Source organism: Sciurus vulgaris (genome assembly GCF_902686455.1).
Source record: "Sciurus vulgaris genome assembly, chromosome: X".
NCBI lineage: Eukaryota > Metazoa > Chordata > Mammalia > Rodentia > Sciuridae > Sciurus > Sciurus vulgaris.
In genome coordinates this window covers 126,174,330-126,199,740 of record NC_136471.1, presented here as the reverse complement: position 1 = coordinate 126,199,740, position 25,411 = coordinate 126,174,330, and the positions used below count along the sequence as shown (strand labels likewise).

Sequence of the window (25,411 nt, the reverse complement as noted above, 5' to 3'; positions counted from 1 at the left end):
AGGTCTTGTTAAATAAGATTTCTTTTGCTTCTTTGATATGTTATAGATATTCCATAACAGAAAATTCCTTGTGATGTATTTTTACATTTTATTTTTATTTTTTAAATTACTTTTTTATTTTTTATTTTTACAGACTGTATTTTGATTCATTGTACACAAATGGGGTACAACTTTTCATTTCCATGGTTGTGTATGATGTAGATTCGTACCATTCATGTAATCATACATGTACATAGGGTCATGATGTCTGTCTCATTCCACCATCTTTCATACCCCTCTTCCCTCTCATTTCCCTCTATGTAATCTAAAGTTCCTCCATTCTTCTCTCACTCCCACCCCCTACTCCCATTATATATCATCAGGGAAAACATTTGGCCTTTGGTTTTTTGGGATTGGCTTATTTCACTTAGCATGGTATTTTCTTTTAATAAAATTCTAAATTTTATTTTAATGGCACATTTTCACATCTTTAATAAACAAAGTCTCTTAAGAAACACATAGTTACAATATCATTATCTCACTCAATGCATTAAAATAATTCCTCGATAGCACCAATACTACATCTATGCTTGATTTTCTTTAATAACCTCAAAAATGTCTTTCAATGGTTGTTTGGTTTGAATGAAAACCCAAAAGGGGTCCAAATATTGCATTGGATTGATATGTCTTACACATCTCCCAGTCTTTCTATGACATGCACTTATTGAAAATAGTAGGATCATCATTTTTATAGAATTTTCCAATTCAGTATTTGGCTGATTTTATCCTCAAGGCATCATTTAACAGGTTCCTCTATTCCCACATTTCCTGAAAACTGGTTCAAACAAGCTGTCATGATCACTAGAGGCTTACTTAGATTTAGATTCAAATTGTTTTCTGGGAAAACTATAAAGGAAATGTTTTTGCGTTATCTTTCATACTTTAAAAGTAGTGATTTTGAAACAGTAGCTCAGGAGTTCCCAAGGCATTTTACACTTAGGAAACATGGGATTATCAAGAGAGATGAAGGTAAGCCATTTACTCTGGTTTACTCATGCATGAGTGAGTCACCTTTACTTAGATACTTAGTGGTACTTATGACTGTCATCTGCCAGAAGATGTAGGTAGAAGTCATAGTTATCATTTTATCTTTAACAAACATATTAGTGATGCATATATATATATATATATATATATATATATATATATCTTTGGCTAAAGATGGTCACTTATTTTAATTTTTAAAAAAAATCAGTTCCCTGCCTGGTTTACAGTATAAGTTAGGAATAAAAATGTTTGAAATGGTTAATGAATAGAAAAGAAACTAGATGAAAATAGAACTTGCTTTGAAAATTTTATATGATTTTAAAAAGTATTTTAAATGAAAGTAAAGCCTGGCACATTGAAACAGGACTGGGCTATTGTTCTGGAATGTTGGGTTTTGAGGATATCTAGTAAATCATAGCCTGCTCTTCCCTACATGAGTTGGGAACAGAGAGCTAGATAAAGAAATCAGGCAGAATAATTGCTTCCACCTTTGATAAAGCTATTTTCTAGAATATGTTTAGGTTCACAGCAATAAGGAACTTGCGGACACTCTCTGGTGTCCTGTATTAGACATACCATCCCCCTAGCCAGGGACAGTTAGATGACCTCTCTGAGCCCAATACACAAACCAGATTCTTGTTTTTCAAACTTAGCACTTAATAGCTCACTCCCCCTTCCCAAGGAGGTGGAAAGTGAATGAGGATTCAGGGTGCATCCAAGACTGTTAGCTTAATGGAGTCTGATCAACATGGAAATGAGTAGAAATAAGTGGACTCACTCACTGAAGTAAATGATATAAAATAGTATCATAAGTAGAACCCAGTTCAAACACATTATTTTCAAAATGAACAGTCTCACATTTAATTGGTCCCAACTCATTTCAACTTCCACCTTATAGCAGCTCATGATTCACTGAACAAATGTTTGTGGAGTGCATGTGCATTACAGTGCCAATGGATGCCAAGATGGAAAAAGACATGTTCTTTGCCCACCAGAGGCTCATCCTCTTGTGGGTTCTCAGACAGACAAGTACACACAAGATATGTGTGAGGTCCAGTGTGCTAGGCCTCAGATGTGGAGTTGTGTCCAACATGGAGTTGTGCTGCTCAGCCCTCTAAGAGATGTGCCCAGTTGCAGGGGGTTGGTTAGCTGAGAGCCTCCAGCTCTCAGCTCTTTCAGGGTCCACTTAAGGTTTCAAGCTATGGTCATGCTCTCTTGGGTGGTTCCTGCCCAAGTAATAGTTACTACTACCCAGATAGTAATGGAAGTTACACTATTCTTGGGGTGACCCAGCCAGTCTCTAAGCAAAGTGGTAAGAAAAGTGGCTGGTCATTTCCACCCAAGGCAGAACTCCTTCATTGGGCAAGCTATGGTCCCAAACTTTCTATCAGGCTGGCATAGAGTCTCCAACCACCTTGGTTTGCTGGGACTGAGAGCCTTCCCAGGATGTAGGCCTTTCAGTGCTCAATCTGTAAAATTTCCAGGCAAACTTAATGGTTGGTCATCTTTGCAGGTGTAGACCTGGTCACATCTGCATTAAGGTCTGATAGTGACCTCTGCCCAATCCTGTTTCCTTCTCTTCCCCCTTTTCTTTTTCTTTTTTGTTTATTTTTATTTTTGTACTTGTTCTTTTTAGATATACATGATAGTAGAGTGCATTTTGACATATCATATATACATGAGTATAACCTCCCATTCTTGTGGTTGTACATGATATGGAGTTTCACTGGTCATGTATTCATATATGCACATAGGAAAGCTATGTCCAATTCATTTCACTGTCTTTCTTATTCCCAGCCCCCTCCCTTCCCTTCATTCCCCTTTGTCCTTCCCCCTTTTCCTTTCACATGTATTACTACCCAATAAACCTTTTGTACTCTTAATTCATGCCTGTGTCTGCTTCCCAGAGCACTTGCTCTATGACAAATAGCTCACAAACCAGCTAAGACCTAAATGCTTCAAGAGAAGACTGAGAGTAGGGGGGCAAGAAAAAGATTAATTTGACAATTACAGGGCTCTTCTTAGGTATAACATTTTGAGTGGACCATGCATTCCATATCCTTTGAATAAAAAAGGGGGCATATTTAAAATACTCTATGACCTAAGATTCCTTGAAATCTATTTGAATCCTCAAAATTAAGGTTTTGCCAAAGAAACACCAACCTCCTTGTTTCTGTGTCCCTCTTTAAACAGTAATGTGTTTTGTTATTTATTTCTGTGATTTAATAAGAAAAATGAAAAGAATATCAGCTTTTCTGTGAAGTATTCTTAAAAGCAAGAGACTGAATTTTATAATATGGTGACTATAGTTAATAACAATGTATTAGATTCTTAAAAATCACTAGGGCTAGGGATGTGGCTCAGTGGTACAGTGCTTGCCTAGCATGTGCAAGTCCCTGGGTTCAATCCCCAGCAGTGCCAAAAAAATAAACAGGAGCTGAAGAAATAACTCGCTTTGGAGACTGCTTACCTAGTCCCAAGTCCTGCGGTTTGAATCCACTGGAAAAAAAAATCTCAAAAACCAAACAAACAAAGTTTATATGCAGAAGCTAAAGCAGAGTAGGGGGAGAAAAAGGGGAGGTTTGGATGTCATAAAGATAGAGGGAAGATCAGTAGAGTAGAAGGAGATGGAGGGGTGATAGAGGGATGGGAATGGGGATTCGGAATGAATCTGACAATATTACCCTATGCGCGTGTATAAATATACCACAGTGAATTCCACCTTTATGTATATATATATATAAAGCACCAATTATAAATAAATAAATAAGTGGAAGTTTGACCTGAGGATAGCAGAAGGGAGGAGGGCAGGGAAAGAGGGGCACGAGGGACTGAAATGGAGTAAATACATCCATGCATGTATGATTATATCAAAATGAACCCAACTATTATGTAGAACTATAATGCACTAATAAAAGCAAATCGTATGTGATGTAATGCATATGCCAATTAGCATGATGTATTCATTCCACAGTGTATACATATTTTGAAACACCATGTTGTGCACAATAAACATGTACAATTTTATGTGCCAATTAAATAAATAGAAACTAAAAAAAGAAAACTTCTGAACTGAGAAAGAGAGAAGGAAAGAGGAAGAAGGTGGGCCGAATGTTAATGCTGGAAAAAGGGGAAGGCATCCTCTGAAGAGCCCAGACAGGATGAGGCAAGTCATGTGCTTGGGATGCCAAATTGAAGAAGCCACTCACTGTCAGGGTCATGTGAGTTCAGTTGGGAGTTTCATAAACCTGAAAGTGAGCACTTCCTTCAGTATTATACCTCAGGTGTCTGACTAGCCCCACCCCAGTCCTGGCCCTGGCATCCATAATGATAGTAGGCAACTTCTGCAGAACTTTCTCTCTTTCTTGCTCCAGGTACAAAGCCATTGTCCGGCCAATGGATATCCAGACATCCCATGCCCTGATGAAGATCTGCATCAAAGCCGCCTTGATCTGGATCATCTCCATGTTGCTGGCCATCCCAGAGGCTGTGTTCTCTGACCTCCATCCTTTCCATGAGGAAAGCACCAACCAGACATTCATTAGCTGTGCCCCATACCCACATTCTAATGATCTGCACCCCAAAATCCACTCCATGGCTTCCTTTCTTGTCTTCTACATCATCCCACTGTCGATCATCTCTGTGTACTATTACTTCATTGCCAAAAACCTGATCCAGAGTGCTTATAATCTGCCCGTGGAGGGAAATATACATGTCAAGAAGCAGGTGAGTACTTATGAGAGATTCATTTCTTCCTTGTGGATTTGTTCCCTTGCTTTTTTTTTTTTTTTTTGTTTGGTTTGTTTGTTTTTGGATCCCACTGACAAGTACAGTGTTTAGGCCTCCATGTCACTTGGTTTTGCAGTAAAAGGATGTGGATCTGTGGTCAGAGGCTTTTTTAAATTACATTCATATTTGTTCGGCTAGGAAGAGGGTTCCCTTGTGGAAGCAAAGCAGAGGAGCAGAAAAATGAAGTCAGTTAAAGCAAAAGATGGTGGTGTACACGCCTGTAATCACAGCAGCTCGGGAGGCTGAGGCAGGAGGATCATAAGTTCAAAGCCAGCCTCAGCAACTCAGCCAGGCCCTAAGCAACTCAGTAAGACCCTGTTTCTAAATAAAATGCAGAAAGGGCTAGGGATATAGCTCAGTGGTTAAGTGCCACTGGGTTCAATCACCAGTACACCCTCCCCTAAAAAAGATGTAATTTGATTGAGAAAGGCTCACACCAATTTGGCTCAAAGCCAGACTTCATGGCTTCCTCACTTACACCCACTGAGCCTCGGTTTTCTTATCTGATATAGGGAGATATTCCCTATTATTGTAAGGTTAAGGAGCAAAAGCATATCCAAGACCTAGAGTTCCCAGCCTGCAGGATACCCTCCATATGTGTTAGATTCCCCCCTAATCCTTCATGGCCCCCATAATTTCATCTTTGAAATACATATGGTAGACACTAGAGGCTCTGACTCTTGTCTCTGTCAGTTTTTCTTGCATTCTAACCCAGATGCACATCATGTGATATTTATGATGGAAAAGTAGAAAGATTTCCCACTTCATTTAAATGAATTGCTGACCAGATGTGGTAGCACATGCCTGTCATCCCAGGGACCCAGGAATCTGAGGCAGGAGGATTGCAAGTTTGAGGCCAGCCTCAGCAATTTGGCAAGGCCCTAAGAAACTTAGCAAGACCCCCATCTCAAAACAAAAAAAGGGCTGGGGGTGTTACTCAGTGGTAAAGCACCTCTGGGTTCAATCCCTAGTTACCCCCACCTCCAAATATCTGACTCTCTTGGAGTCCTCTCTCTCTCTCTCTCTCTCTCTCTCTCTCTCTCTCTCTCTCTCTCTCTCTCTCTCTCTGCCTCAGTTGCCAGGGAGGCACGATAGCTATCAGTGAAACTCTCCTACTTGAAAAACTTCTCAGTAGCAAATATCCACTATACCCCAAATTCTTAAATGAGAAACAAATTTCTCCCTGCAGTAGGACAGGGAGCTGGGAGCAAAAGGAGGTGTTCATCCCACTTCACCCAATCACCTTCCTTTATAGAATAGCCTAGAAATAACTCGAGATTAAAAATAATAATAGGGAGTTATCTTGGCTTAGCCAATGAGGAAGAACAAAGCTGGCTGCTTTTTTGAGCATTGGAGGGAATAAGAAATTATTAACTGTGGAGCCAAGAAAGGCATAAAGTCGTACAGCTGATAAACTGTACCCATGGTCTCCCGAGGAAAACGAGAGCATTTACTAGAATTTCATTGTGCAATCCATTCAAGCATGTAATCAACTTTGTTTAAAGATCTGTTCTCAGCAGTATGTTCTAACTCTATTCAACCTCGTGGCTTTCTCCTTCCTGGCTCGTCCTCATCCATCCCTGTTTCTGAAACTCTCTCTCTGATCTGTTTCTGTTGTTCTTGTCTCGATTTTTGGATTCTCTCTTGTCCTTTCCTATTGAACCCTTTTTCTGTGGCTTTATGAACTAATTGCTTTTCCCTGCCTATGTCTGTATGAATCCTCATCTCCCCTCCTCTGACACTGTCCCCTGGTTCCTCTGCCATTCCCCATGCATGACTCTCTCCTTAGATGGAATCCCGGAAGCGGCTTGCCAAGACGGTGCTGGTGTTTGTGGGCCTCTTTGCTTTCTGCTGGCTCCCCAATCATGTCATCTACCTGTACCGTTCCTACCACTACTCTGAAGTGGACACCTCCATGCTCCACTTTGTCACTAGTATCTGTGCCCGCCTCCTGGCCTTCACCAACTCCTGCGTGAACCCCTTTGCCCTCTACCTGCTGAGCAAGACTTTCAGGAAACAGTTCAACACCCAGCTCCTCTGTTGCCGGCCTGGCCTGATGAGCCGGTCCCATAGCACTGGCAGAAGTACAACCTGCATGACCTCTTTCAAGAGTACCAACCCCTCCGTGGCCACCTTCAGCCTCATCAATGGAAACATCTGTCACGAGGGGTATGTTTAGACCTAACTCTTGACCTTGACCCCCTGGGACTCCTGGTTTTGCTTTACAGCTGGAATCCCAGTCCTTGAATCTGTACTTGTCTCTGTACCCTCTAGAGGGTTCTTGACTGGTGTAGGTGGGTGGAGGAGAGCCCCAACTGGATCACTGTTGTGTTTCAAAGGAAGTTATCAAGGCTTAGCTTTCCCATTTCAACTTGTAAATGCATCTTTGCATTTTTAGAAAAGGAAACAAACAGAAAAGTATTATATTAAGCATCAAGCCCTGATGTATAGGCATGGCCAAATTCAATCACAGAAATAATCTGGCCCACTAGATGGATAAATCAGGGAAATCAGGCCTTGACTGTCTCGTTTGGGAAACTTCACCCTGTCATTTCTTTAAGTAGAAGCTAATACTTTTAAAATATGACTCGATTCCTTTCCCAGGAATATCTATAACACATAAACTGAGGAAGAATTTTATTTACATTCCTGACATGAAAAGTCAACCCTATGAAAAGCCTCATGTATGAACAATGTTCTCCAAATTTATAACACTGGAAGCCAGTTTAATACAAGACAAGCCTCAATTTGAATAATTACCCACACATGGAAATAGGAAAAAAAGCCTCTCTAACATTGATATTAAAAAAATATTACCAAGGGCTTAGGAGGAATACTCAACACATATTTTTAAAACAAAAATATAATCAAACACATTCACATATTTAAATATCAATGTGTGGCTATACAGTGATATCTCACATTGTGACTGTCACTCAACTTTAATTATCACAGTGCCATTCTACCATAGAAGACAAATCTTCCTGGAGAAAAAGTTAACCATGCTGTCAATTAATCAAATATTTAAAATATTTATAAATGCATAAAGGATGATATTTATTTTTGGTGTACAGGTTTTGTTTTTTGTTGTTTGCTTTATTGTTGTTGTTTTGGCAGTGCTTGGGATGGAACCCAGGGCCTTGGGCATGACAGATAAGTGCTCTACCACTGAGTCACACTTCCGGCTCAGTACATAGATTTTGAGCCAAATGTATTCACTTAGATTTGACTGTCTGTTACATTAAAGCGCTGCTTTCAGTATCAGAAAGAAGGGGTTGTATCTGAGTAGAAATAGAAACATGCTTATATTTAATGTATGTTTTCCCTAAATTTGTAGGAGGAAATTAATAAAATTTCAGTGACATGTATTTCTGTCTGAATATGTATAAGAAAGTTGCAGGGGGCTTACGTTTAAGAATAGATTTAAAAAAAACAGGTATAGATTTGTTTTTACTTCAGAGGAGTAGTTATGAAATAGCCCATGTGTAGAAAAAAGACTAGACTGATTTTTTTTTTTTTCCTGAGTAAAATTGGCTATAAAAAGATTGGGCTATCTTACTTCTGAAACCCTGGTTTGAGTTTTTCTTGACTCAAAGACAGGCCAATTCTGACAGATTGCAACCAAGTAACTCATTTTCAGATGAATCCAAATTCCACAAATGTGCCCTAAAATGTATCCCTTGCACCCTAAGGCAACTGGCAATTTGGTTAAGGTTTTCTCTACCTAGGTGAGATAGAAACAGTCAGCAATCTTTTCCACATCGAACAAGTTTTTTTTCTCTTGACACTGGAAAATTCTCATTTTCTGTGGAGCTTTAAGAGTTAAGACTAAGACCATTGTAAAGACCCGTGTTTACAATTTTATTAGCTGGAACTCTTCACTTCTGCTTTCTACATGGCCTGATGTACTGTATGCACCATACCTTTTTTGGTGACCCATAATTACACCGCACAGTTTGCAAAGCAAGACAGACAATGTAGCGCAAAGAGCTTGCCATCCCAACTCTGCCTCTAGCTATATGACTTTGACTATTAATTTCCCTTCTTTGCCACATGTGACGATGCACATCTGTAATCCCAGCGACTAGGGAGGCTGAGGCGGAGAATGGCAAGTTCAAAGCCAGCTTCAGCAATTTATCCAGGTCCTAAGAAACTCAGCAAGACCCTGTCTCTAAATTAAAAAAAAAAAATACAAAAAGTCTGGGGATGTGGCTTAGTGGTTAAGCACTCTTGTATTCAGTTCCTAATACCAAAAACAAAAATTCTCTAAATTTATTTTTTTCACCTCCAAAATGAGAAAACAGTGCTAAATCCCTCATTGCTAAAATTCTCTGAGTTTCTTCATCATTTCTAGTTCTATATTGAAAGCATTTATGTAGTTCACTTTTTTTTTTTTTTTTTTTTGGTACTAGAAATTGAACTGAGGGGCACTTTACCACTGAGCTACAGACCCAGACCCCCATTTTTTAATTTTAAATTTTGAGACAGGGTCTTGTTAAGTTGCTTAGGGTCACATTAAATTGCTGAGGCTGGTCTCAAACTTGCAATCCTCCTGCCTCAGCCTCCTGAGTCGCTGGAATTACCAGGCAAGTACCAGCACACCCAGCTGTAGCTCACTTCTTACAGCTGCCCTACTTCTGCATCTCTTGCAACAATAACTCTCTGGAATTTCTTCAATCACCATTTCATACTCACGTGCATGCTGGTGATATTAAAGAAGACAGGTCATTCTACTGCATAAGGGACTCCTTGGAATCATTTGCATGAATGCACAATATTTTGGAATTAGAGTTAAAAGAAATGTAAAGCATATTGCTCAATCTTCTCATTATTCAAAGGGCACTCTTCCTACTCACCCTTTGACTTCCATGCATCTGTTATATTGAACTACTATTCCAAAATTTTGCCCTTGGCTTCCTTCAAAGCTTTTGCATATGAATGACTTCAGGCCCACTTAGTTGCTAACATATATAGTATTCTGGGTGCATAGAATTCCAGTATATAGAATTTGGGGGTACTAGTTCGAGGATTTCTGATCCCCAGAGACATTTGGGGAGCAGAACTCTTTTCCATGTTTCTTTCGGTTAGCATCAGGGCAGAAAATTGAGGTCTACGTGTCTTTAGGCAAATCTGGTTACTTCCTAAAGACTCTTAAATAAACAAAAGTGTTGGAAGGGATCTTTGCCAATCAGTGACCAAGAACTGGTAAAACCATTTTGTGAATTAACTCATGGGTTAACTCAGACCTTCTGGGTAGGAAGGACTTAATTGGGCCCTTGTATTCCCTCTTGAAAACCTAAAATCACGTGAGAGAGCTCCAAGACCTATGTATATCACCTCTCTGCCAGGGCAAAGTGGAGCAGGGGCTGGAGCTAAGACATTTCATGCCTGGCTTCCAAAGATAATCACGTTTAGCACTTATGTCTTTGGTGAGGAAAAAAAAATCAATTTTTGCTGTGGAAAACCATCTGTGTTTATTCAATTGACAGATACTACCTTTCAATCTATCTTTAATCGAGCCTCCCTGAGGCAAGCAGTTCAACAGTGATAGATTAAGCAATAAACAAAGCCATATTCCCACCATTGGCTGTTGTGGGCAGGGAAGGCACAGTTGCTATTGGGAGCGATATTCCACAGCAAGATGATTGTCCCTGCTTAGCACGGACAAAGCCCCTCCCTAGTGATGCTTTTATGATTCCCTGTTCTTCTGGCTGCTCTTGCTCCCCCACTGAACCTGCCCTTCTCTATTAGCAAACCCTGGATCTCCCTCGTTGCCCCACAAACAATTTAGTTTCATCTTGGAAGATGGTGACTCCTTAGGTAAATAAATTAGAGGCTGTAGCAGATGATCCACGCTTATCTTGTTATGAAAATGTACATTGAAAAGAAATAAGTGAACTTGACTGTAGGACATGGGCCTACTTTGGTTATAAAGTACTCATTTGTGCCAAGTTTAGCAGTTCGTTACTGATTTCAGAGTCTCTTCACATATCACATAGATTTTAGTAATAGAAATTAGCTTTGGTGATGACATGTTAATGGCCTTCTCATCTGTGAAGTAAAAGGTGGCTAAGTCACTTTTCCCAGACACTAGATAGAAACAATTGCCCTGGGACCAGACTCCATGAGAATCACATGAATACCATCCACTCATATTGTGGTAAAATGGGAAAGACTCAGCTTTCTGGCCATTTGTGTCCTTCACATCCCCACCAGGAGAAAGCTGTTGTCAGAGAGTAGATTGGATTGGACTGGGGTTTCCTGAAGGAATGGAGCACATCTTGCATATGTGTCTAACTTTTGGGCACATTTTCATGGAATAGATTAAAAGCTGGAAACAAAGGAATCCTTCACTCTTGTGGGACCAGGTTCTCAATGTGTTATTCAGTGAAGTGAAGCCTTTCCACCCTCTTCTGTATTCTGTTTTTGGATGGTCACTCCACCCCTTCCCCACAACACAAATACACAGCAACTCATGCAATCTCTTACTATAACTTTGGCCTTCAAATATACCCTTTGCCAGGTGAGAGAGGAGCAAACATTAACTCCATGTGATTATATCCAGAGTAATCAACATGAATAGTGCACTGGGATCAAACATTTTCTTGTGAAACCTCACATTAGAAACTCATTCAGTGAGGGCTAGGGATGTAGCTCAGTGCCTGTGTGAGGCCCTGGGTTCCACCCAGTATGGGTGGGGAGGGTACAGAAAAGGAATGCATTCAATGGAATTTATATAATTTTTTAAAAAACTTTCAGTGTTGTGCATATATTAAATATATAAGGTAAGAGCCTTTGGGTTAGACTACTACATATTCAGGACCAATTCAAAAGAATACTTTGCATTTACCTATGTTCATTACCTGGTCTGTAAAGCACTGTGGCACTCATGACCACATCTCATCCAAGCCTTCCCTGCTGGCCAAAGAGCTGCTTTACATCATTTACTTTGGAAATTTATAAATATTAAATTCATTACTAGTGACCATTAGATTTAAAGGCCTGTGGAACTATGTGGTTAAAACCTGAAACTGTCAACATTAGATCGTATTTGGCCTATGAAAAGACAATTTCATTAGGTTCAATTAATCTGATTTCATTTTGTTCCGATGTGAACTAAACATGTTTCATTGTCATGGTCTGTTCTGTGATATTGAAGAACAGTGCTAATCATCACTTCCCCAGATTACACGATGTTCTGTTGCCCCACAAGTGAGTCTGTTTAACTTGGTACAAGGGAATAAACAGGGTCATTGTTGACTGTCCCAGGAGAGGCATAATAATGGAAATGACATTCTGTGTTATGAAAAAAAAAGTGACACAAAATGACCAGAGGTTGAAGATATAGCTCAGTGGTAAAGTTCTTGCATAGTATGCATGAAGCACTGGGTTCCATCCCAGTACTGAAGAAACAAAAAAACAAAACAAACAAACAAAAAAAAAAAAAAACAAAGACACAGAAGAGCTGGATCCTTGAGAGCAAAAACACAGGTCATAAATACATATATTTGTCCAAAACCAGAATGGAGTTCTGTGCTGAGAAGTGCTGAGAAAGAAGGGACTTAACTTGACTAAGCACTGACAATGCTGTGACTCAGGGAGATTACCTAACCATCCTAAGGTCCCATGGAATACTTGAATGGCAGAATATAAATGTGGGCCTAAATCTCTAGAGTCCTTATCTATCTGCTCAGCATTAATTCCCCAATTCAGCCTGTGTGAGATATTCAGTTCACAGTACCTAACGGAAAGCTCTGTTCCCTCTTCTAGATTTTGTCCATAGGCCTGCCCTAGTGTTAGATTCAAAGAATACCACAAAGTACACTGAAAGACTTCGGTTAAGGGCACATCAGAGGCTGAGGCTGAAGTGTGGTAAAATGGTTGAGAAGGGAAGTCCCCTTAGTTCAGTTGCTTGCACCCTCATCCCCACCCAGAAACAGTTCCAAGCAGGAGTCCTGGGAAGAATTCCCCACTTGGTTCTGCAACTAATTGAATGGAAAATAACCTTGGGCGAAGGTCCAATTCAGAGATAGGACCCAAGTGAGAACAGCAAACCCTGGGCATCCTTCTTTGAATCAGTTAGTTGGAGAAAAAGTATCAGGAAAAGGTAGAACCACCCTCCCCCCACCCCTGCTTCCTTCCTAAAAGAGTGAAATATGCCAATGGATGTGTTCCTGGAGTGTGGGGACCCAAGCTACATGAATAGCCTCTACTAGAAAAATACTTCCCAGACTACTGGCTCAGGTAAGGAACTCAGGTATGGAATTAGGAATCTGAGTGCCTAGCCTAGAAGTCCCATCACAAACCCAGATGTCACCATGTTTCTACCCTCTCTGAGCTCACACCTTCCTAGAAGATAAGACTCACTTTTCCTCAAATTTAATATTCACTCCCAGAGTCATATTATAACATGAAAGGACTCTCATAATTTTATGGTCTTTTAAAAGAATCATTTTAATGGACAATAAAACCTCATACATTCAAAACCTCATTAACTTCCAGACAAGCTTGAAAATGTTGCATAACTCAGGACTTCAGTGTTTAAAATACATTATATAACTTGGACCTGTTGTGAATCCAAATTTTTTGTCACTTTGCTTCAATTTTGGCTATTGACATTGATAAGACAACATTAAGAAGGTAAAATTGATTTTCTTTAAAAAATTATTATTTTTTCTCTAATCTGAACTCTACTGATTGGACCATGAACTTTCTTGCATTAAAGTTGGCAGGGTGATACAATATGTTGAAACAGTCAATTCAATGAGTTGTAAAAATATATGGCACAAACTTCTTTAGTGTCATTTTGTGTTTGGTTTTAAATATTAGACACATTTTGTAAATTATAATTGTACTTGTTACTATTAACTATAAATATTTATTGCATTGAAAAATGTACTCTGTTAAATAACTCAGAACAAGTTCCAGGTGTGGTACTTAGTTTAAATAATGTCATGGTTTGGCTTTGCCCAGACTCCTTGGATAAATGAATTATTTATAAGAAATTCACAATATTCCTATGAATGATTCAGATCCTTTTAAATGTGCAAACTTAACTGTGTGGCCATGTACAACTCTATGTATAAAGTGTGCTCTTTGAATTTTTATTTTTAAAGAAGTGTTTCCAACACATCTATCACATCGTGTGTGATCTATATGACATTAAGTCAAATCCAGTGTAGTAAGCCGAATGTTCAAGTCATAGATGATAATAAATTGAACTTATTCTTTAATGTAATAAAGTATAATTTGTGAAATAGATTGATGCATGTATCCAAAGTTCAATAAATAATAGCTTTTGCATGAATGCAGTCTGTGGCTATGTGTCTCTCAGTTCCTTGGTTCCTTGACCATCTACATTAGAATCAGACAGGCTACTTGTTAAATGCAGATTCTCTAATCTTCTGTTGACTTGGAACAAAAGGAATTGTGGCCTAACTCTTCATTTAAAAATAAGCACCCCCAGTGATTCCTCAGAACCAGTTTTTTTGGTTTGTTACATTTTAAAAATAAATAGCTTACTTTTGAGTAAGCTATTCTTATGGTCCAAAACAAAAAGCATGGAAAAGTTAATGAACATCACTCTTCCTTGTCTTTACACTTCTTAGCACCCATTCCCCACCCCCACCCCAAACTGGTGACCACTGTTGTACTGTTATGAAATTTGTATACTTGGATACTTTTTAACATATATTCAAATAAATATAAATATGTGTTTTTCTGCTTTCTTCCACTATTTTACAGAATTGGTACCATATTCATTTTTTTGACCCTGGTTTATGTCAATACACAACATATCTTGAAGATCTTCCCATATGGGCACATAAAACTTCCTTGTTCTTTCTTACGCTTACATAGAGTACCCTAATTTTCTTACCCAGTTACCTTTGATGAATGTTTAGGTTGTTTCCAATATTTTGCTATCACCAACCATGTCATAAACAAAACATACATAATTTCATGTACAAGCAAGTATTGCTGTAGAAAAAAATCCCTAAAAGGAGAATTTCAGGAACAAAGAGTATATGACTTTATCATTTTGACAGTTATTTCAGATTGTTCTCCCTAGGACTTGAGTACTAAATCTTGAGAGATTGTGCTTTCTGGGGTTATCCTAGGTATTAGAGAGCAGGGAAGCTCTTAAAAATTATGAGTCAAAGTGAGGAAATCTAGCTGAAGTTTCCAGATGGTTAGCTTGCTGCCTACCTGGAGTCTACTTTTCTTTCCATATAGACAACTGATTATGATGAAGAAAGAGGAATAGATACATAAAGAACTAAAAAAACACCCCTCAGTACCAGAAAAACAAAGAACCCAATCAATAAATGGGAAAATAAACCAAACAGACAATTTTCAAGAGAAGAAATGCAAACGGACAACAAATATGTGAAAAACTGTTAAACATCCTTAGAATTCAGGGAGATACAGATGAAAATAGCACCGAGATTCCATTTCACTTGTCTATAATGGCAATCATCAAGAATACAAGTTGCAATAAATGTTGGCGAGAATGTGGGAAAAAGTGTACACTCATGCATTACTGGTGAGACTGTAAATTAGAGCAACTGTTAGGGGACAGACAGGTGTGAATGGTGGGAACATGAAGTTAAGGGAATAATTCTATAAAATGGGCCCACTGTGCTGACCCCCACATGCTTTCTTTTCCAAGAAGCAATTTACTTGAAGTCCTGCTTGGCTTAAGTGGACAGGATATATCACATTCCTCAGCAAACTACCTGTTAACTGCAGGAGAAATGCAGGAAGGAAATATTGTAAGAGGAACCCAAATTACCTTGTTTGGGGAGATTGTTGTGACCCTTTTCATAGACCAGATCCCAAAACTCAAGGAGATAAGAATAATTCCTTCTAACTAACCATAAAATTTGTAAGAATTTATGGTTAAGAAGTCAATTGGAACTGATCAGCATATGGGCCAAGGTGACCTAGTGTTGTCATGCAGTGGGGACTTGAAAGTCTGATGTCACTCTGCTGTCAGTCAAAAGTCAAGTATTGGACCTGGGTGGGACTCTTTGGAAACTTCCCTGGGAACCCCAATAAAATTGGAGTGCCGGAGAGGCACACTGTCCCTCTCCTCTCTGAGAGGACCCATTCTCTCCCTTGAGAGTGTCCCCTTTTCCTTTTCTTATCCCTTCAATCAACTCATTCCTGTCACTTTGAGCTCCATGTCTAAAATCTTTCTGACTTGATTGCAAGAATGGGGTTAGAAGGGGGAATCTTCATACTGTCACAGTTACCCAGAAGGCCCCAGCTTTGTAACCTATCCACTATGAAAATCAGTATGGAGGGTCCTCAAAAGACGTAGGAATGGAAACACCATATGATCCAACTATGCCATTCCATGGTATTTATCAAAGAACTAAAATCAGCATATATAGTGATACATGCATACCAATGTTTATAGCAACACAATTCACAATAGCCAAATTATAAAAACAGCTTAGGTGCCCATCAACATAAAGAAAATGGATATGGATAAAGAAAATATTTCATATAGTACACACTGGAATTTTACTAAGCCATAAAGAATGAAATTATGTCATTTACTGGTAAATGGATGGAACTAGAGAACATCGTGCTAAGTGAAATAAGCCAGACTCAGAAAGTCAAGGGTTGAATGTTTTCTCTCATATGCAGAAGCTAAAGATAAAATAAAAAGGAATGAAAGAGGGATCTCATGAAAATGGAAGGGAAATCAATGGTGTAGAGGAGAGGGATCAGGAGGGAGGAGGGAAGGGCATGGGGAAGTCTTAGGGAATGAAGTCAACCAGATTATACTATTTCCAGATATGAATATACCACAATGAATCTGACTTGTATTTATTATTATAATGTACTAATTTTAAAAATACAATAATAATAGAAGGGAGACCAGTAAGGTAAAGTAAGGGGATCTGGGGGAAAGAGGAGGAGAGGGAAAAGGAAGGTACTGGAGAAACAGATTGATCAAATTATGTTATGTACATGTACAAATGTGGCATAATGAATCCCACTCTTGCATATAATTATAATGCATCAGTAATAAAAAGGAATAGATTGTGAGGTTGAATTTCCAGTTAGTGAAGACAGTGGCATTTTGTTCAATTGTTTCATCCATTCCTACCGAATCAATGGTTAAGAAGCAAATTCTTTTTCTCTTTGTCACCAGCCCCACTTAGACGAAGTCTGCACAATGACTTAGCCAGTGATCAAGTCTTTGGAAATATTTAAACCATTCAAAAGCAAACAAAGTGACATGAGAAACACCACAATCACCAAGTTCTGAATAAAAGAGTGTTATGGTTTGGATATGGTTCGAGGGTCTCCCTAGGTTTCGTGAGTTGAAAGTTAATCCCAATTGTGAAGTATTAAAAGAATGGAAATTGAATCCAACCTTGATGTTTTAAGGTGAGACCTCTAAGGATTGGATAAGGTTATCAAGGTAGAGCCCTCATGATGGAGTCCTGTGGTTTTATAAGAGGGCAAGAGACTAGAAGGAACACACAAACACACACACACACACACACACACACACACACCCTGTCTCTTGCCATGTGATGCTTTGCTTCCTCTTAGACTCTGCCATCAAGAAGGCTCTCACCAGATGCATCCTATTGACCTTGGATCTTCAGAAGTGTGAGCTGAAATAAACCTCTTTTCTTTATAAGTCACCCAATCCATGGTCTTGTGTTACTGGCAACAGAAAATGGGCTAATACAGGTAAGGTGAAAGCAAAGAAATGTTACAGCTTCATCAGATGTGATTAAGGGCTGTCCAAGTGCCCAGCTCCCAGGTGAGGAGAGCTAACATTGGGATGCCAAAAGGAAAGGGGACACTTTCCAGGGAGCGAGTGGGTCCTCTCAGAGAGGAGAGGGACAGTGTGCCTCTTCTGAACTCCAGTTTTATTGAGGATGAGGATCCCAGAGAAGTTTCCAGAGAGTCCTGCCCAGGTCTACCTCTTGACTTTTGACTGACAGCAGGGTGACATCTAACTTTCATGTTCCCACTACCATGAGGAGTACATTGGCAGCCAAAGCAAGGGGGCTCCTGAGGGTGCAGCTATGTGTAGCCACCACAATGAGGTCATCTCGGGAGAAGATCTTCTGCTCCCCAGTTATCTTACCACTTCTCCTATCATATACTCCACCCTCTTGATGTGTGGTATGAACAGCCCATGGTTAAGTTGTAAATACTTTCTGAAAGTGTCAACACTTTAAATAGCTGAAGACAATCGTAATTGTGCCAGAAGTGGGCCTTCTATTTCTAGTTTTTGTGGATTAGATGGAAAGATGAACAGAATAATATCTTTGAGATACCCAGGCAATAAAAGGCCAAACTGCATTTAAAGTGGGTCCGTGTTAATGGCTCTGAGCTCCATCCAAAGCCCAAGTAATTCTTCTGTTAAAAAGTCTGAACTCTTTTGTAAACATTCTGCCTATCTTGTCACAGAAGAAAGCTTTATTAGCACAGAGATTTTAATATAGAGAATTTAATATTCTCTTAGAAGCATGGATTATTGGAGTTGGAAGATACCCTCAGAGAATGCCCAGACACACCCTCATTTCACAAATGAGGAAGTTAAAAGAAAGTGTCATAATTAGTGTCTGCACTCAGTCATCACAGTTTGCAAAAATGAAAACTAATTGGCTTGGAGATGGTGTAGATGAAGTGGGCAGAGATTCATCAGTCCCTTCTGCTAGAGGGAGGGCAAATCTATGCAGGAATATATTGCAATACACACATCAATGTTGTCAACATTCATAAACTATGGTTTTAATACCAGAGAGAAAAGAAAACATCTTGTCAGGGAAATGAAAGCAAAACTCCTGCACCTTGAATATGGACTGAAGCATGTTTGATATTATAAAAATGAATTTCTGAAAGCACACCTCCATTTCCAGAGCTGAGCAGTCCTCTGTTTGGCTAGTCAGGACACTGGTACCAACTGTGGACCAGCAGTGTTGGCATCATCTAGGAGATGGTCAAAAATGCAGACTCATGCCCTGCCTCGGACCTACTGCATCAGAGCTGGCATTTTAATTGATCTCTGAGAAATTCCTATGTATATAACATTTATGACCACAGGCCAAGGACATCATCTCTTGGGAAGAAATTTATGTTGGGCCTGGTACTTCCTCTCTGCCATCTAGCAGCTACACATTTACCAACACATTCTGGGTTGAGAACCTTAAAATCCTTTTCCTGGTGTGGGCCAGTCACCACCTTTATCATTTGGATCCACACTTTGTCCATACAGAGTGGGAAGGTTCCCCAGGGTTCCTACTGTACAAGAAACTAGAACACATAAGTTTGGGACATCAGCCCTGCAGGATTGCTTTCTTGTATTGGCCCAGAGTCATTTAAGACTTAGCACACAATTGATTGCTTTTCTGCTCTTATGGGACAAAAATGAGGCCAATTGACAATGGCTTTTGCCTACTCTTCTCAAGTCAGACCCTGCCCAGAAAGGCTGATTTTACCTGATAGCAACTAATGGGACATGTCCTGCTTTCTAAGTTGCCATAAGAAATCTTTGTCAAAACAACAAAAACCTGTGTCTGCTCGTTGCTTAATATATTTTTTCAAAGAATTAAGAGTTAACTGCTCACTAAACCTGCCTCAAAGGAAGTACTGGAGTTCTGATTAGATGTTCTTGCCCTAATTTTATCCAAGTCAGTAAAGGTTGTTAAAAGGTCTAGTGTACCTGCCTTCCCAGAAACAAATTCCTAACTGCAGGCAAAACCTTTCTCATTGTCATTTTAAAGCAGTAGGTTTTGCTTTGACAAATGAAAAAGCAAAATATGTCACAAGCCAAGAGCTAAAACCAATTGGCTCCTCTTGGAATGCTATGAAGAGAACAAAAAAGTATCAGGTCCCTTACCAGTTTCCAGGTCTCACAGTGCCTTGAGACGTCTGCCCTTTTGCATTTTTTAAGAAAACACAAAAGGAATCACTCCAAATTGTGCAAGTATGTAATGATAAAGTATAGTCCCACTTTGATGCCAACTGGTTATATTTAAAATCAAGATCAGTCTTTCTCAAGATCCTTCTCCCTGTGAGAAATACACTCACCTGTCCAAACCCAAAGAATAGACCAAGAGACACAAGGTATAGCAAAAAGCAAGGATTTACTTTAATGGCTGTCTTACAAGATTGGGTGCCTGTTGGTCAGGGACAAACAGATTGAGTACAATCAGCATTTTATCTCCTAGGGTGCAAGGCCCCTCCCCTCTTTTCCTCATTGGCTGAGTATTATAGGGTGTACAGACTTGGCATTTCTGTGGAGTCCCATGTAGGAGTACTGGGGAGGCCAACATTCCAGAACATAGCAGAGTCCCACAGACACCAGCCTGGTAGCTGCTATTTGATCTTGATGGCCACAGGCAGAGATGTGAGGCTGAGCATCCACACGATTATCCTTCAGAGTCCTCAGGATTATGAGAGACTTGGTCTCTGTGGGGCAAATTCAGGTCAACAGAGGAAGGACAGTGAGCCTCTGATAGAGATCAAGGTGATAACCCTGGAAGAGGAATGAGGGAAGGACCCAGCCAGAACAGTGGGGTCCCAAGAAGCCCCACCCTAGCTATCAGCTCTTGAAGGTCTGCTGTAGTCATGGTTGGATTTTGCTCACTCTGACTGCAATTGCGTGGTCCCAGGAATGTTAACAACCTTTATCTGAGGGGAGCAGCCTAAGGTCTACTTAGGGCCAAGTCACCAGACTAGTGGGGTATCAAGGTGAGAAATTTTAAGGAGGAATAAGAACCACCCACTGGAGAGCAAAGGAGGCACCACAAACTCTCATGTTCCCCCCATCCCTCTTCCATCCTTCCCCTCCTGGAAGCTAGGAGGCCCAGGCAGAGTTGTCAGGTTGAGAGGATGCTCATTTCTGCCTGGAGAGCCTCAAGGAGAGGCAGGCTTTAGTCTAGAGGGAGGAGACTCCAGTTTTGTAGATAGTCTAGACCCAGGAGCTAATAGGAGTCATGGTAAGGATTCTGAGTGACATGAAGGAACTGCAGTAGAGGGTCACACATTCCCATGCCTTGTTCTTAGTACTGCCAGGTGAGCAGTCTGCAGCAAGTTGGGATTCCCTCATTTCTGCCTGGAGGGTCTAAGGAGGGTGGAGAGTCTGTCTGTCTCTGGCCCAGTTGGCTGAGTGAGCATACCGGGACCCCCAGTTGAGTGTGATGGAGAGGGTGTTTTTCCCCAAAGAGGGAACCGATCAGAACCACCCCTACCCCACCCCGACTGCTATCAGGACTGGAAGTCCCAGGCAGGGATAGCCAGATGTAGTGTGCCCTGAATTTCCCATTTGGGGAGTCTGTGAGAGCTGATATTTATATCAGTTCAGCAGCAGAAGAGTTTCAGGCCTAGACTGGTATCTGTGACATCACAGAGAGTGTCACAGAGAGTGTCTCTCCTGCTGTTCCTGCCATCAGTCCTGGGAAGCTCCGCATATCCTTGGCTGGATGTGGTTCACTTTGACTTCCACCTTGGAAGTTTCGGGAAGGTGATCGGGAGGAATAATCAGGTAAAAAGATAAGGACCATGAATGTGATCTGAAGGGACCACTCTGCCCATAATTAAAGGGACCCCACAAAGTCCTGTACTGCAGTGAGAGTTAGGAAAGCCATAGCAGGGCTGTTGGGCTTACTTGTGTGTGGTGGGCGGAGCCTTAGGCTGTGTGGCAGCCCCAGTTCCATTGAGGGAGAAAATTGTGGTCCTATTTGGAGTCCTGAGTGGAACCTGAATGCTAATGAGGGCACCTCTTCTTCAAAAGAGGAGCCTGGTCAGAATTCCCACCCCCACCCCCCACCCCCACTACTGAGCGGGGGTGGGGGGGGTGGGGGGTAAATGTGATCTATCAAAACTTCCTTTCTAGTGACTCAGGGAAGTTAGAGCCTGATTATGCAGCTGGTTGTTACTTCAGTTAAGAGTAAAGTTTCATTCTCAGATTGACACCTGTAGGGTCCCGTAGATTCCTGCCCTTGATGTCAGACCTGGGAGACCCCACATGGCCTTGGCCGGAGGAGCCTCACTCGGACTTCCATCTCGGAATTTCTGGAAGGTGCTGACCTCCATCTGAGTGGTATGTCTCAGCGGAAGATAGGATTTTAGGAGTGGCCAGGTAACGAATGTAATCTAAAGGGACAAGGGCACATAACCAGTGGTGTTGGCCTCTGCCCTACCTGCCCCCGCCCGACCCCTGCCAGACCCCCGCCACAGCCCTAGATGGCCCTGGATGGTACCTGGGGCCAGGCAGAGCTATGGAGACTCTCTTCTCCTGGAGGATTCCCAGAAGTGGAAAAATTGGTACGAGAGGATGGCCCTAATCCTATAGAGGGAAACTGATCTACACCTTTTAACAGTAGATCTAGGCCCTGCCCCTAGGGTGAGTCCTGGAAGCTAATGAGAATACTTTTCCTTAAAAAGAGGCCTAACTGGCCTGGTGGGGGTGGTGGCACACATCTGTAATCCCAGCAACTCGGGAGGCTGAAGCAGGAGTATCACAAGTGTGAGGCCAGTCTCAGCAACTTAGTGAGGCCCTGTCTCAAAAACAAAACAAACAAAAAAATTGGGGGCACTGGGGTTCAGTCCCCAGTACCCCCCTCCCCACAGTTTTTTTTTTCTTTTTAAAAGGTGAGGCCTGATGAGTCTGGCTGCTGGAATCAGCAGGCATAGCCAGATGTGGCATGCCTGGACTTTTACCCCAGCAACTCACCTAAACAAGGGCTTTGGTCTGGCCCTCAGGTCCATGGACTGAGGATTTGGAAGTCTTACCCTGAGTCAAGCTCAGAACCCTTGGTAGAAAGCAATGGTGGCTCGTAAAGTCCTATCCCAGCTGTCAGCCCTGGGAGGCCCTGCACTGCCTTGCCCTGATAGGTCTCACTCTAACTTTATTTTCAGGAGTTTGAAGAAGGTGAGGAGCTCTATCTGAGGTGTGCAGCCTCAGGCCACTGAAGGATAGAATTTTAGGATGAATCAGGTATCAACGTAAAGACTGAATAACCTTGTCAGGATGTGGTTTACCCTAAACTTCCAATTCTTGAGGTTCCATTTAAGCAAGGACCTTGGGGGATGTGAGGAATATAGTTTCAGATCATCTGAGGACCAAGTCCCAGAACTGGTCAGGTACCAATGTGAAGAGCCTGTTAGAAAATGGGGAACATTCAGCCCCCATTGTAGAAAGCTTCACTGAGCCCTGCCCTTAGGGTGAGCCCTGAGAGACCCAAGCAGAGCTCACAGGCTCAAGTGACCCTGCCTTCAGCCTGCAGGTCTTGGTTTAAGGACTGGCTGCCCCAGTAGAGCAGGGACAGGCGTCATACACTGTTGGAAGTGAAAATAAAAATCCTATAAGAGGAAGGAGGAAAACAACTACCCTAGAACAGAAGAGGCACACAGAGTCTTACCTCTATATCAGCCCTGGGAAGCCCTCATTTCCTGAAGGAGGGTAGTATCTCAGAGAGGTGGATTCATTGCACTAGTGAGTGAGGCCCCATTCATCACAGGAAGGAGAGGAGTGTGCTTAGGAAACAGAGGACCTTGACCTGAAGGGAATTGCCTCAGATGAGCAGTGGGTCAGTGGGTGTTGGGGGTGTTATTTTCTCTCTCTCTCTCTCTCTTTTTTTGGTACTGGGATTGAATTCAGGGGCATGTTTCCCCTGAGCTACCTCCCCAGGCCTTTTTTTTGTTTTGTTTTTTGTTTTGAGACAAGTTCTTGCTACGTTACTGAGGCTGACCTGGGATTTGGAACCTTTCAGCCTCAATCTTCCAACCTGCTGGGACTACAGGTGTACAGCATCATGTCCGGTGAGCAGAGGGTATTTTACAGGAGACATTGAGGACCCTGAAAAGTGTGGGAACCACCTGCCCCATTATTGCAGCGCATCTTAGAATCCCTTCCTTTTTTATCCCTGGGTAACTACAAGCATAGATGTCAGGCCAAGGTTCCCCTCAGTTCCTCCTCAAGGAAACAGAAGTAAAGGTCTTGGCTTGAGAAGAGTGGTCCTGGGCAGAGTCAGCAAATTGCAGCTTAAGGCACACTCTAACTTCCTCCACAGGGTCTTCAGCAGACAGGCTGACCAGAACAGGAGCCTGTGGGATCCTAGAACAGTGCCCTCAAGGACACCTGCACAGGAATCTTCTTAAAGCCAACGTGCTTTCTCCCTAGTGAGTGAACTCTTATCCTCTTGTCTTCTACCTCCAGGTGCCGACAGCCTGTGCCCTCCTGCCACAGTTCTACCTGCTGTCCCTGAGCATAGTCATCATGCCTCGAGGCCAGAAGAGCAAGCTCCGTGCCCGTGAGAAACGCCGCCAGGCCCGAGGAGAGGACCAAGGTCCTCAGAGTGCTCAAGCGACTGAAGCAGAGGAAGAAGAGTTCCCATCCCCCTCTCCTGTCTCTGAGAGTGCTTCCCAGGGGAATGTGGCTGCAGGCACTTCCTGGCAGTCTCTTGAAGCCCAGGCCAGCAGCCCTCAGGCTGCAGCCAGTTCATGTGTGAGTTCTGATGAAAGTGCCAAGAGTGAGGAAGAGGAAAATCCAAATTCCCCATCCTCTTCCAGGATCCTAGGAAAAGATCCTCTGACCCGGAAGGCAGGCATATTGGTGCAGTTTCTCCTGCACAAGTATAACATGAAAGAGCCCATTATAAAAGCAGACATGTTGAAGATCATCAGCAGAAAGTACAGGAAGCACTTCCCTGAAATCCTCCGTAGAACCACAGAGCGCATGGAGCTGGTCTTTGGCCTTGACCTGAAGGAAGCTGACCCCAGTGGTAGTTCCTACTCCCTGGTTAGCAAGATGGATCTTCCCAATGAAGGTAGTCAGAATGATGGCAAGGGCTTTCCCAAGAATGGTCTCCTGATGCCGCTCCTGGGTCTGATCTTCATGAATGACAACTGCGTCTCTGAAGAGGAGATGTGGGAATTCCTGAATATGTTAGGGCTCTATGATGGTAGGAAGCACTTCATCTTTGGGGAGCCTAGGAAACTCGTCACCAAAGATTTGGTGCAGGAAAAGTATCTGGAGTACCGCCAGGTGCCCCACAGTGATCCTCCACGCTATGAATTCCTGTGGGGTCCCAAAGCCCATGCTGAAACCAGCAAGATGCAAGTCCTGGAATTTTTGGCCAAGGTCAATGGTACTGTTCCCAGTGTCTTCCAAGCCCGGTATGAGGAGGCTTTGAGAGATGAGGAAGAGCGATTCCATGCCAGAGTTGCAGCCAGAGTTGGTACTCCTGCCCTTCCAGGGGCCAGTTCCCACAGATCTTCCCAGCATTAGTGAAGTCAGAGGGAAATGGTCTCTTCCATTTGAGGTTGAAAAGGGCTATCAACTAGTTGGGGAGCAAGGGAGGGCTGGAAACACATGGCATCTTTGTGTTTCTGCTATTCATAAATAACTTCAAGATTTGTCTTCTTTTTCTGTTTTTTCATTGTGTTCCTTGTAAAGTTTGTTTAGATTGAGCCACCTGAGTTTGGGAGCCAACAGTTATTCCTGTTTCCTGAGTTTACTACTTTATAAAACAAATTGAAAACCCTCACATCTTTTATGGTGGTCCAGTACAAGAAAACAGTATCAGAATAAGGAGTTGCTTTTAAGGTGCAA

General features: G+C 41.7%; 2 protein-coding genes across 2 annotated transcripts in view; both read left to right on the top strand.

Moving 5' to 3' along the window:
• The window catches only part of GRPR (gastrin releasing peptide receptor), a 37,590-nt gene extending 25,322 nt beyond the window's left edge, over positions 1-12,268 (top strand). The window contains exons 2-3 of the mRNA XM_079123236.1: positions 4,401-4,752; positions 6,605-12,268. Coding sequence (XP_078979362.1) covers positions 4,401-4,752; positions 6,605-6,994 — 742 coding nt within the window. The 3' untranslated portion in view covers positions 6,995-12,268. The remainder of the gene's footprint in view (positions 1-4,400; positions 4,753-6,604) is intronic.
• Positions 12,269-24,076: 11,808 nt separating this feature from the next.
• Positions 24,077-25,087, top strand: MAGEB17 (MAGE family member B17; the record flags this gene model as incomplete). Its single annotated transcript, XM_079124267.1, has 1 exon — positions 24,077-25,087. The coding sequence occupies one exon, from the start codon at positions 24,077-24,079 to the stop codon at positions 25,085-25,087; it is 1,011 nt and encodes a 336-aa protein (XP_078980393.1).
• Between the last annotated feature and the right edge of the window lie 324 nt (positions 25,088-25,411).